General features: G+C 40.9%; 1 protein-coding gene across 16 annotated transcripts in view; it reads right to left on the bottom strand.

Moving 5' to 3' along the window:
• Nucleotides 1–13,612, bottom strand: part of dtna (dystrobrevin, alpha) — a 146,099-nt gene that overhangs the window by 15,936 nt on the left and 116,551 nt on the right. For 12 of the 16 annotated variants that reach the window (XM_069191494.1, XM_069191500.1, XM_069191493.1 and 9 more), the window contains 6 exons: nt 13,478–13,565; nt 12,111–12,211; nt 11,294–11,407; nt 5,493–5,589; nt 2,690–2,710; nt 396–555 (listed from right to left, as the gene is read on the bottom strand). In XM_069191494.1, coding sequence (XP_069047595.1) covers nt 396–555; nt 2,690–2,710; nt 5,493–5,589; nt 11,294–11,407; nt 12,111–12,211; nt 13,478–13,565 — 581 coding nt within the window. The remainder of the gene's footprint in view (nt 1–395; nt 556–2,689; nt 2,711–5,492; nt 5,590–11,293; nt 11,408–12,110; nt 12,212–13,477; nt 13,566–13,612) is intronic. The other 4 variants (XM_069191496.1, XM_069191502.1, XM_069191508.1 and 1 more) reach the window with 1 other exon arrangement.

Below are 13,612 nucleotides of genomic sequence, written 5' to 3'. Positions count from 1 at the left end.
GTCAACTCATGCAGTAACATCAATGGTCTCAAATGCCCAGGGCTCCGCCTCTGACTCTGAAACACTGACACGGTCAACAACAGGTGAAGGTTCGTTCCTCACTGAAGAGTAAGAAAAGAAACACAACGTTTCGGCCCGTGGAGCCCTCTTCAGGTGTGAGAGAGAGAGGGAAAGCAGCAGATAAATCAGGCGCAGGAGAACACAAGACGGATTGGGAGAGAAGGGGAGAGGAGCAGGGGAGAACCGAGCAGAAAGCAGGAGAGAATGAGACTACATAACAATAGAGTTAAACACGTGTCCTTTCACATCGCGCTGCCGGGCGCGCACAGACCGCTGCGTCCTGTCGCGCGACGCGGAGGCCGGGACAAGGAGCCCCGGACGGGACGGCATCCTACCCTGAGCAAAGGCCTCCTGCACGTCCCCTCCCACGCCGGTGAGGGAGTCCTGAGGCGTGTGGGTCGGCGTGGAGCAGGCCGAGGAGGAGCGCACCGGCATGGGGATGGGCCTGCTGACGGTGTGGCTGGGCGAGGAGCGCGGCGAGCCGGCGCCCTGGGTCTGGAAGGAGAGAGCCGGCGGCCGTTAGCGTCGGGGCGGCCCCACCGCCGAGCCGGGACCACGCCCGGCCCCCGTCGGCCTTTCCAACAACACAAGAGAGCATCCCTCTGCCTGCCCCGGGCAGAGGCAAAGGCAAACGGCTCCATTTCGGGGGCCTTTGTATCATACATCTGTCTGGTTTAAAACTACATCTCCTTTAGATCAGACCACCGAACGACACAAGAGCAAGGTCTGATGAAGACGGATGCCTCAAGTACAATTAGGACGAGAAGATCCCATTCAGGCCAGAGTCCTTCCGGACTGGAGTGCAGTCATTGCTACCCACTGCAGACAGGCCACTGCGGGGTGTGGGCCGGTTTAGAAGCACTTCACAAAATTATCGAAACCCGTGAAGAGACCATGCAGTTAGTCACAAGGCCCACCCTTCGCGTTTCATCTCAAGGCAGCACAAACTCGGACAGGATCAGCGCCAGGCAAAGCCAGAAGACGGAAAAAAAAATGCAAAATTCACGAGACCGTTAATTGCACTCTAAATGTGACATGGCAATTAAAATTACAGCGAGGAAATTATGGAGTGAGAAGTATACGCCAGACAAAAATAAAGAAAAAAACAAGATAAAAATAAAAGTGATATTTACTTGGGGGTCAAAGATCGCATTAGTGAACATTCTAGAAAGAATTATTACAAATGCACAGCTTGTTTGAGCATACTGCCATAATCTATGCAATTCCACTGAAATACGCTTTTGCTTCATAATACGTATTAAATTGATTCAATTTTATTCATATTATCATATTAAATAAGCATAAAAGTGAAATATTCATTAATATTCAATAATACTTAATATGTAGTCACAGAACCTAAATGTGTTATTTCTGATACGATTCTATATTTTATAACTTATGCTAAACCTAGAACTTAGACTTAGAAACAGTTTTACCGTGCACAGTATGTTGCAGTAAATACCACATACACGGTACCACACATGAATAAATCACAATGATAGAAAAAGGCAACGGAGCAGAGTTGATGAAGTGAGTTCATAAGAGGCACTGTGAATTTTAAACAGTTCATTCTCAGGCCTCCTTATTAGATTTTTATCCTGCTGCAAATTACAAACTACTTTACAAATGAAATACGGAACACCCTGCGGCTTGTTTTTCTATTTCTGTATTCCATTTAGTTGCAATGTGTGAAAACAGCAGAAATACGTCTAGAGCTAGAAATAGCCTTCGCATACAATACCATGTTCTTTCAGAAACTTTCTGGAGAACTGGGTCTTTATACAGACCAAATATATATTGACAGGGAAGTTTGTTATCTGAAGTCCATAAAACGACTCAAAACAGCCCTTCTCCTGCTAGCAAATACAAGGATAGCTATTAAAGGCTTAACGAGTCTTTAATTCTGAAAACGAACAAAATAAAATGAGGATACTTCCACAGTTTGTTTTCTGTACAGCGCATAAAAACAGGAGAAGGCTCTTATTGAACTTGAAGAGCTGTGACCAAATCCAGCTGTGACCAAAAAAAATAAAAAGAATTGTTGCTCTGGCACCTAGAACATTTGACATCTCTCTTTTGTAGCATTTTGCCATCACAAACCTAACAATGGGGAGAATGGGACTGTATGAACACTGACTGGTGTTTTCACAAGCCAGCAGGATCTTCCTCTCAAGTTTGGCTTGCCGGAAGTTTCACTCTTTTCGATGAATTAAAAAGCGCAGAACAGATAAAATAGAAAACCAAACAGGCAATACTAAAAAGGCAGTTATCTGTTGGCTAAAACGTGATACTGCTCGGCTCTGTCACTACGTAACATCTAGAGAGAATCACTAGGCCACAGGGATGCGTGGTTGTGTGGTTAATTCAGTTGGTGTTAGCTTGCATGGGTGGTATTACAAACTGTTTTGCAAGTGAATGTTATTATTTTGGGTTTTAGCATTCTGCTTTTTTTCCAAGCCATTTCAATGGATTATTGCAGAATTATTTCAATCCTCTTGACAAAAAAAAACCCCATGAAATCTCAAGTCCAAGGCCTTGTATGACAGGAATAAAAATACAAAGGAAATAACTTCCTAGAACCAGCAATCCCACTGTTTTAGTGCAATGTTAGACTACTTTGCAGACTTACAGTTTGCTTCATCTCTTCCTCCTGTTGAAAAAAGGTTTATCAGAAAAACAAATGTAAACTTATAATAAGGGAACATGCTTAGCAATTCTTTCTGTATCTAATATCATGCATTAAGGTTTTGTTTTCCTATCTCACAAAGACCCAATTAAAGTAGATCATTAACAGGAAATAGATATGTATACCCCCGATAATTTCAATCCTGTTCAGCTCCAAAGAGAATGGGTTATTTTTAGAACAGCTCATAAACTCACATACTGTACACCTGAAACAAAGAAATGTGTACTTCGAGCTCGGTCCCACCCTACCCGTCCAAAAAGACTAAACTAATTAGTAGAGATACAAAGGGCGCCTAAAAATTAACATAATATAATGTTTGAATTCTATATTTGAGAATCAATCCCACTGCTGGGCATGTAAATCTCGTTCCTGTTGTGGAGGATATACTGGTAAAGATCCTGCACAGTCAGGCTCTTCTGGCTAACAAGTACAGGTTTCACTGCAATACCCCTGACAGAATACCTTACTTCATCTTACATTATCTTTCTGTTCCATTTCCCTTCAGAAACGAAAACTGGATATTACCCAAAATTAAACAGTCTCATAATATGAAGAAATCCAGTAACACATAATTATCCTTAAAAAACAAAAACAAAAAACACAGACGATTATGTTAGAAGAGTCTCTATCAATCCTTTATCCAAACCGGCTATAAAAACAGTATGCTGCTCATGTTTGTAGCTATTGATTTTTACAAAGTGAGTAGTCATGGAAACTTCCAAATCTGAGAATATAGTGGAGGAACCTTTTCTGTTTTCCTAGACTACAGCAGATTTAAAATTTACTTTAGTTAATTTGAGTGCTTTCAATCAGCTGTTTTAACAAAATCAATTACAGCAGATAAACGAATGAGATTCTGACATTCAGTAATAATATGTCAGACTATACATGTAGAAATTACAGAGCCTGGCAAAAGTATTCAGACCCTTGCACAGTTCTAACTTTCTGTTGTTTTAAAGCTTGCTGTTTCGACACATTAAGGAAGCAATTAACAGTTGTTATATACACAACCAACAACGCACGTTCAAAGCTAAAAGCAAAAAGAAAGACATTAAACATAATATGAAAGAAAAAATGGACAAGTCTTGACTGGATATAAATTCCAACCCTGTTCTGTGGCAAACATAAATTAATTTAGATGCACAGATTTTTTTTTTTTTACAGGACACACGGTGAACTGTGTGCCTTCTGCCTGTATACAACAATTGTTGTTTTCAAATGTCTTTTTAAGGTTCTTCAATCAGGCAGTTGTTTCAAGCAAAGATTCAACTATAAAATCTAAGAACTTTCAGACCATCTCAGGGACCAAGCTGTAGAAAGGCAGAGATCCAGAGAAGTGTATAAAAACATTTGAAAGGCACTGAACACCCCTCTGAGCAGGGTGTAGAAGGTGTATCTTGCCTGGGTCAGACATCCCTCCATAATGAGCAGGCCAGGCAAGGAGTAAACTAGTAAGGACTGCCAGCGTGATACTTCCACGACTTTGAAAAAGCTATCCCTCAGTTCAATGACTGAGGCGGAAGAAATCGTATACAAGTCAAAGCTGGCCAGTGGCAAATCTTGAAAAAAAAAACCACCCTGCATCGGGTTAAACATTTAAGTGATTCTGCAAACGTGATAAAACATTTTTTCTTTGGCAGATGAGACCGAACAAAAACCTTTTTGGTTTAAATGCAAACTGTAACAGCACATCTCCTGCTCACCACCATCTCTACTGTCAAGCATGCTGGTGGCAGCTTCATGTTATCTGGCTGCTTCCCATCAGCAGGATCTGAAAAGCTTGCCATGTCTGAGGGCAAAACGGATGGAGCAAAGTACCGGCAAATCCTAGAGGAAATCCTGCTTCAGTCTGCTAAAGACCGAAAACTGGGACAAAAAGTCACCTTTCAGCTCCACACTATTTGCTTCAAAATAAGAAAGTGAATGTCCTTGAATGGCCCAGTCAAAGTCCTGACTTAAATCCTAGTTAGGATCTATGGAAACACTTGGAAAACTGCTGTGCATAAGGGATCTCCAATCATCTTTGCGCAAACAAATACTCCAAGTGTTGGGAGAGACTTATCCAAAAAGACATTGAGCTGCAATTGCAACTAAATATGCTTCCACTAAATATTGAGTTAACGGATCTGAATACTTCTCCAAACAACATAGCTAATTTTTTTTCTTCCGTTTTGTTGACATTTACTGTAACTTATCTTACCCTTAGGTGTCTGAGCATTCATCAGGTTAAAATAGAAAGTTTAAAAAATGTGCATGAAAAATGTGGTACCAAAGGAAGGATCTGAATAGTTTTGCAAGGCACTGGATGCCTAGATGATTAACTGAAAGCGGAAGACTGCCAAAGCGGGCCGAATTAATTTCTTGACTCTTATCAGATGAACATGCAAAATTCTTTCATTTTCTGTTCATCTAGTCTGTGAGGGAGTTCAGCAGCAGAGCCGTCTACAGTATCTTCAGCAGCTCAACAGCTTAGCTCCCACCCCTTAATGGGTTAAACAAGTACAAGGGCTTAATGTTGAGCAGTTGAGCAAAGTGGCAACTTCACCAGAATGCTAAGGAAGGGGTGTACCTGTAGGTGTCAAGAATGGTTCTCACCTACAGTGTCTTTGGCAGAATAAACAGAGAGCTGTGCAGGCATTAGCAGAATATAATAGAAGTGGCTGGATTGGGCCCTTTGTTAAGAGGGCTTTGCGCCTCTTTCCTCAGGATTCTAATCGCGTAGCGGCTGTGAAGAACGGCTTCGCACCTTCAGCAGCTTCATCAGCCCCTCAAGCTGCACCATGAGCTCCCGGCGGCTCTCCTGCAGGGCGGACATCCTCTGCTCCAGCTCGTCCTTGCGCTGCCTGCGAGGAGAGGAAACCGGTTACCGAGTGCCGGCAGCCCATAAACTCACCACGGAGTCCCGTAACACGAACCGGGCTGCCAATCGCTTTTAGGGGCCGGCCCCATCTCTCCACCTGCCTCTACCCCGATGACTTTGCAGACAGGTCTATAATGACGTTTTTTTTTTTGCAACTTCATTTTGAGCGTTTTCCCATCTTTCCATGCACAAGCTAACACCCTCGAAAACAAAAAGTCACCCAAGAGGTTTCTCAAACATTCCTGCATGCATAGACTCACATCAGATTCTTGTATGTGTCCGTTTTTACTAGAGATACAAAAATATCGTTTATCACCTTTCAATTATATTACAAACAAAACAAATGATTGAAACACACAAAACATGGCTATGCACGTACGATGGTGAGCTTAGTGACACTGCTGTGAACTACAGGAGTGTTATTTTCACACAATTACTTTCATATTTCTGTTAACTTGGGGGGAGTACAGTTTCATTTGGATGATTTCTACAATTTTTTATCAAGACTTAATTACAATAATTTTGGCCCCGGTCCCTCTACCTTGTCTATAAAAGGCTTCCATGTTTCAGAGAAATTCTTCATCTGCAGTCTCAACAGAAAGGTAATCTTTCCCATCGCATAAACGTCTTTTATTACTGTCGGCCTTTGATGACTTTTTCAGGGTGAGTCCTGCTTACAGATTTCCTGCCTGTGCATTTCCGAGTGAAGGAAAGATTGTGCCTCATTTTCCAATGTCATGTTCAGGGCAGACGTTCACTGAATTGGTATCCAGCACATCTACCAATAACAGTCAAATAACAGTCAAAATAGATGGAATCGTAACATCTTTTTCGATTGATCGTCATTTGTTTTACTCTACAAACCTGATTCAGCATTAATTATCAAAGCATACAAATGGAGCAATTATTTCCTTTGACCTTGCTATGTAATTACAGTATGTGCCTTGTTCAGCAAAATCAAGTTCAATTAATTTGGAATGAATTAATTTTATTTATAAATCAAATCGAAGAGGACAGATAGTTGGTACATTCAAATATTAGAAATCAGCCTATAAATATGTAATACTACTGTTCTATTTTTTTCAGTCTGTTAAACTCAGCAAATGGGCATTAACATGTGCAGAAATATGTCCATTATTAAGTTTGTACCCTAAAGAGGTTGTGTTCTTTTCCACTTAGAGATTCTGTGAAATGTGCAATTTGCCCAGGGGTGCCCAAACGTTTGCGCGCAACTCTATTCTTATCTTATGATCCACACACAATTCAGAACCACCAATTGTGTCGTTACACCTCAGCTCTATAATACCCACACTGGGAGAAGGAGCTCTGCAGCAATGAATGGGGAGGGCAGCGCAAGTCTAAAGGAGGTCATTGTTTTCCTGGGAGCTGAGAGAGCACTGGTTGATTAATGGCCAAATAACCCCAACCCAGCCACTGGTAGAGCTGCTTGGGACATCCATATTGTAGCCATCCAGCGACATGACTCCGGCTGGCATCTGCATCATGGAGCTCAGCCTGTACAGGAAGCTAATGGTATACGTACAGGCTTCTCTCACAGCATGCTGCCTTTGCCATGAATACCCAGGGATGTGGGGAATGTGAGCACCTTTCCCAGACCATTCCTAATTCCTTTTGAATACATTAAACTTCATGTCCGTTCCCGAAGTTTGACCAGGTTTTGGGCCTTCCTCATTTTTCCACAGCGACTTTACAGAGTGATCAAGTGCATAATGAGATCCGCACTGCTCGGAAAGACAAAGATTAAGAAGTGAGGCTTTCGTTTGGTTCCATAAATAAAGCTAACTGATTCAAGCCTTCAACCATAGTGGCTATGCAGTGAGTTTCATTACTGTATTGTGCTTTATTATTAGGAGTAGTTTTTCTAATACTTGGTCTCCATGAAATAAGAGTAATTAACAAAACTCTAAGTGATATGACGACCAGCAAAGGACTAGACAGTTTTTGAATAACTATTCCAAAATGCACAGTGCAGCTTTCTGCCAATAAAACAGCAGTTGGCCCAGACAATTCATTTAGGGTACTTGACAACATTTTAGCCTGCATCAGGCAAAGAGCATGAAACCTAACGGAAAAAAACAAAACAGCATCTGCACTTGTAATACTAAAGCAGATAGATATCTATTAGCAACCTTGCTTTTAGTTTGAGAAATTGCTTACAGAGTGAGTGGGCATCAGTTGTGCAGGATCAAAGACTGAGTCCAGTGCTTCTGTACATGAAAAGAAATGAAAACTGATACACATTGCTGCCACAGCAAACATGAGAATCGGATTAAAGTAAGAGCGATTTCCGAGACTGTCAGGTAAGTTCATTTCTATATTGACAGGAGTGCTTTAATCCCATATTAAGAAAACCGATCGTGGTTCTTTGATAAAAAACAAGAATGCCGTTGTTTGTCAATATAATATCATGTTATAAGCCTATGTTGACAGCACGCTAACCTTCCGAAATCCCTAACCTGGCCTGTTTTACTTTTTACTTTAATTGAAATAATTATGTTAAAAATAAATGAACAGGCTAAATAAATATTCACTGCTGAAGCTCATGTATATGGTGTATGCTGGTGTATCATAAACTATTTTTCTGGTGTACAAAGACAGTATGAAAGTCATGCTCACAAGTGAGTCACGAGACAATAGTCACAAGCATAACTGTTGTCAAGGCAACAAAACAATAAGTCTTGCTTTCTTCTGAATGGTATTCAAGGTATTATTTTAAGGAAGTTAATGGAAGTCATATTTTTCTACAAAGGCTTTTAGTGCTGTTAACAAGCAGCTCCACTTAAAGCAAGAATTTCTCCACTTCTTTTTCAGGAGGCCTGAAGACACAGACGAGCTCTCTAAACTGTACATGGGTGGTATTTCTATCAACAATAAGTTCAATATACTTTCCTCCATCTTGTGATGTATTTAACCCTTGTTTCATAAAAGGTTATTTAGAGTTCTTCGAAGACACCATTATATCCAAGGTCTTGGTTTATTATTTATCCTCTACACAGCTTTTGCAGTGGTCACTGGAAAAGAGTTATAGATCCAGCCATTACTGCTATAATGGAATAGACAAGTTCCTTCAAAACACTTGATTTACAGAAAATAGTGTTATACAAACCATTGGTTCAATAGGAATTAAGGGGTTATTCGCAATAACATAGCAATATGTTCTATAGAATTGGTCATATTATTAGCCAGAATGTCTTACTTCTGCAAATACAGTACTTGTTTTTGTGACAACATTAAATAAAAAAAACAGCATCAGTGTTTACATCCCCAAGAGATGAGAAATTGTGCAGTGGAGGAGGGTGAGACCATATTATTCATAAGAAACTTAACAAAACTTAACCAGACACACTACTAAGCCCATTTGTGCTAATGCTATCATGTTCTTTCGTTTCTCTCATATTACTTTATTACATTAATCTTCTGCTCCCAAAGAATCACTTTCCTTTTCTTTACAGGTGGCACCACACACACACACACACACTAGCAGAACACTTCATACAATATTTATTGAAATCAATGTTTCCGACAAATGATAATGTACTAGCCAAGCACAGATACACAATTGTGACACATACGCAGGTTGGACAAAGACCGACGCCGGTGTGTGAGAGAAACGCCAGCATCCCCCATGTGTGTTGAAAATGAAAGTGCCCGCACTTACAATACAAAGGTAACTTTAAATTTAAATTAAACTTAATCTAAAGATGATTCCAGTCATCGGCGACCCCAAATTGAAATGGCTCGTGCTCAGAAAAGTTGATTGTCTGCTGCAAGTTCAACCTGAGAGAATTATTACATCTTAAACTGGAAGACGGCTTGGAGATCGGCAATAAATGAAGACTGGAAGGCAATTTCCCAATTAAAAATGTGTAAATTAATTTAACCGGTGAAGCATTCTTCTACTAGGCAGAGAGGGGCAATCAATCACAGTTTAAAGATTGCAATGATGAGTTTGATAGGGGGCACCAGTGATAAATCATACAGCATTTAATCATAATGATATAAGACATCAAATTTCCCAGTAACAGCTTTATGGGCTAAACAACATCATCATCATAATCCAAGTGGCAAAACTGGCTCCTGGCGTTTGTATGTCAGCAGGTTGGAGTACCATGTTGGAAAATCTGGAATTATTTTTTTGAGAATGTGGAGTAACATGTAAGGGAGTTTTCAGGAGATAAGACCCCCCCAAAAAAATACATGAACTGCATATCCATGAAGTACACAGGTGACATTTAAATGGCAAGTTAGGGTTAAGGACCTTAACTCTGAAATGTGTCCCATTTCTCTGCCATAATGTATATACTCAATAATTATTATTTAACATTTAACCTCTATTATATACCAAGGGTTATGAGAGACTCACAAAAGACAATTCAACTCTCGCAGAATATCTAGTCTTTATTTTGCCTTCACCTTTTCTTTACGTACTTTAAAGTCGACTAGTCGGTTCCGCGCCCTACGGAAGTGAAACTCTCGCGTCCCGGGAACCTATCCAGTAAATCCACTTTATCCATTAAAGACATCAGGTTTTCTCTGATGACCACTTTTCACTTAGATGACAGGGGCACAACTTATTGTAAATAAGGTCAAGGGAAAAAAAGAATTTCACAGTACTGGAATGCAAAATGAGGATGCAATAAGGAATGGAAAAACTTAGTGTAACGTTAGTATGCCAACACTTCTGCTGACTCATGGTTACTGTTGGTCAGCCATTGGCAAGGGCTTGCCTCAACATACAGAAGTCTCAGAGTTTAAGCAAATTGGAACAGGGGAAGCCTGCAAGCTCCATGAGTCTGTTCTGTCCACAGATGCCAATGAAATTATCAGCTGTAAGATGCAGCTTCATAATATCATCATGTCATCATCCACTGAATGAACTCTGCTCAACGGGTGTGGCGGTGAATATTAGAATATTTGCCCACCACACAATATAGTAGGAGAAATCTTTTAAGAACTCTTCTTCAGTGAGAAAGTAAAAAGCCAAAATGAGACCTCTCACATATAAAGACGAATGCCAATCTCCTAAACCAAGATCTGACAATGTGAAATACACTATGAAGTGAATCTATAATGGGTAACACCTGGCTAGTGTCAACATTAATTAATTAGGTTCTCGGGACATGATCGATGTCGATCAGGAGCAGGACTTAAAAGAGGGAAAGAGACTACAAGGTCAGGGATGGTAAAGGAAGAGGAAGAGAAAGGTATCGAAGGCGAGATCTCCTTGTTCGGGTCACTGAAAAGACCAGACTGGAGCTAAGTATCTGAACCTTGTTCAGAGAGAGTGCTACTCTGTTGTTAGGAACTTTGATCTCCTGTGTAAAGAATCCCTCGGTTAAAAATGCAACTACCAAACGATCTAGAGGGGGACAGTGCCACGAATTAGGTTGAGGGCCAGACTAAGTTGGGAAGGTTAGAAACACCGGGAGTGGTCTGTCCTCAGCCCATTAACTACTTTCCCGCATACTCAAGAAAAGAGTTTGATGTACTGTATGTAGGGCCCCTCCAGACCGCGCTACCTGAGTGGAGGACCTGCTAGAGTGCATAGCGGTGAGCTATGTGATGCAGTGCTGGAGAGCCACAACGTGGATGGCTGATAAAAAGCGATTAAAACACAGCACGTCTGTCTACGGAGTGGCAGAAGAACTCCTAACCAGCGCCTGTACCTGAGGAGCCGCAGCTCAGCCAGAAGGGTAGGGTTCTGCTGGGCCTTCTCTGGCGTGGGCTGGGAGGCCTGCTCATGTTCCAGACGCAGCCGCTGGATCTCTTGCAGTATCTCCCTGGCAGGGAAAAGCACAGAGCCCGGCCTGTCACTGGAACGCCTTCGCTTGAAATGAACATCCAGGATTTCCCCGAACAGGGCGTCCTCTAAAATCTAAATACGTATCAGGTCTGTTCCACAGGGTTTCCTAGACCAGCGACAGAAAAACTCTCCAGAAGCAGCAGACTCGTACAGTAATCCTTCAGGATACGAGCTGAACTCGTTCCTCGAAAAAGTGCTCGTAAGGTGAAAACTCGTATAACGTGTTATCATCTCCAATTAGTTAAAGAACTCACAAAATGTCCCCTCAAACACCCAAGCTTCACCTTAATACAGTGCAGAACAATACCTAAGTATAAAAACAGTAACATTCCTGGTTAATTATGAGACGACGATGCTTAAACAATAGTAAGGAAAACATTCCTACTCATTTAAGGCACAGTGCAGTAGTTACATCCTTGCAGTCGTTAACAAATGCATACACAATTGTTACTATCCTGTATGCACTTAGCACACACAAGACTTTTTTATAATAAAGGTAATTTGTTATAAAAAAATGAACGTGAAATTAAAGTATCCGAGAAGATGCGTGAAAAGAACAATCTAAATTTAATTTATGGTTAAATAAAAAAAAACAGGCAGGAATTACTCAATGCCAAATAAAAACGTGTACAACGAGGGGTCACTGTGCATACTTGCACACATGAACGAAGCTGTCTCACCTGTTCTTGTTTTCCAGTTCCGCAATGAGCTGCCGCTGCTGTTTGTTCGCATCAAGAGTGAAGGCAATTTCTGAAGCAGCCTTTTGCTGTTGAGCTTGTTGCTGAAGGGGGTGAAAAAAGACATTTTACGGGTTTCCGTACAAATTGACAGAAGTACAATTTTCGCAATGTTGTGTTTCACTGCAAAAGACTCCAGGGGAGATGGTAATAATAAGTCAAAAGAATTAAAACCAAGTCATTTTTAGTAATGTGCTAAGCCACTGTTGAAATACGAAACGTTGTACAAAAAATGTTTGGCCAATTGAGCTTTACAGTTGACTTATACTGACCTCTACTTTTATACTGCTTAAACTAATGTCATAGTTTAAACTCTAAATCTGCAGCTTAAAGTAAATTTACTGAATGTCCCTCCCTCTGTACCAGAGACTTGAAACTGATCTAAATTCTCACATTACAGGCACTGGAATTATCGATCCAATTTCTACTTCAAAGGCCCTAATTATATCAGGCGAATACACTTATCCAGCTTGATGTCTAACCACCAGTTAATGGGTTTAAATTATCAACAGTGCTGTGGTCAGACTCTCTCGAGTCTTAGCAGCACATACAGTACAGCAATCTCTTCCAATACTGTATCTCTACATTGTCATATTTATCACAGCTTTCTTATCAAGGTCCGCAACGTTCAGACATCTCGCAAACTGTACTGTACATCAGAAATTCTGATTACAGTTTAGAATTTATTTTAAAGATGATTTATTTTTTAAGAGATATTCGCAAGTTCACGAACCCAAGTAAGATTACGGTTATTTCATCCTCAGCAATATGTTAATTTACACACCAAATAGAAGTGGGATATTTTAAGGCTAGAATTAACAGCAGGACAAATGAAATGCACAGTATTTGGAGTGAGCCGAGTAAAGCTTCGAAAAAAGTATTTAACTAATAATAATGCACGAATATCACGTTTTTGCTGTTATCATTACAAAATCATCATAGGATCCTTCTTTTAAAAGTAGCGCTTGCAGAACGCAAATCACAACATGTAGCCTTTAAATTGCCTATCCAATATTTTTTGAGTTTCTGCTTGGTATTAAAATGTATTATTTAAATCCTCTTTCATTACTTTTTAAAACACAGTTATATTTTTTTTCCCCATTTTCGACACATTGTCCCGATTCCATCAACAGAAGATTAAATACGTGCGTTTTTGTTTAACGATTTCCAGGCAAAGGGTGGCTGGCGGACAAAAGAGTTTTCAGTCAGAGGGATTCTCCTTCGGCTTTTAGCTCAGGGCTCCCCTGCCCATGACACCACGGCTAAGGTGTCTTCACGAAAGCGCCCTGCCCTCGTCCTGCGTCTCTCACCGATGAGGCGGCGTCCGCGGCGAGCCGAGCGGCGTATCGCGCGATGAGCCTGTGTTCCTCGTCCAGGCGGCTGGAGCCCTCCAGCATGCTGCCAGACACAGGGGGAGAAGACCACGGTCACCAGCAGAAACCCGC

Source organism: Lepisosteus oculatus, chromosome 6, assembly GCF_040954835.1.
Source record: "Lepisosteus oculatus isolate fLepOcu1 chromosome 6, fLepOcu1.hap2, whole genome shotgun sequence".
In the NCBI taxonomy this organism is placed as follows: Eukaryota; Metazoa; Chordata; class Actinopteri; order Semionotiformes; family Lepisosteidae; genus Lepisosteus; species Lepisosteus oculatus.
This window is presented reverse-complemented; position numbering and strand designations above follow the sequence as displayed.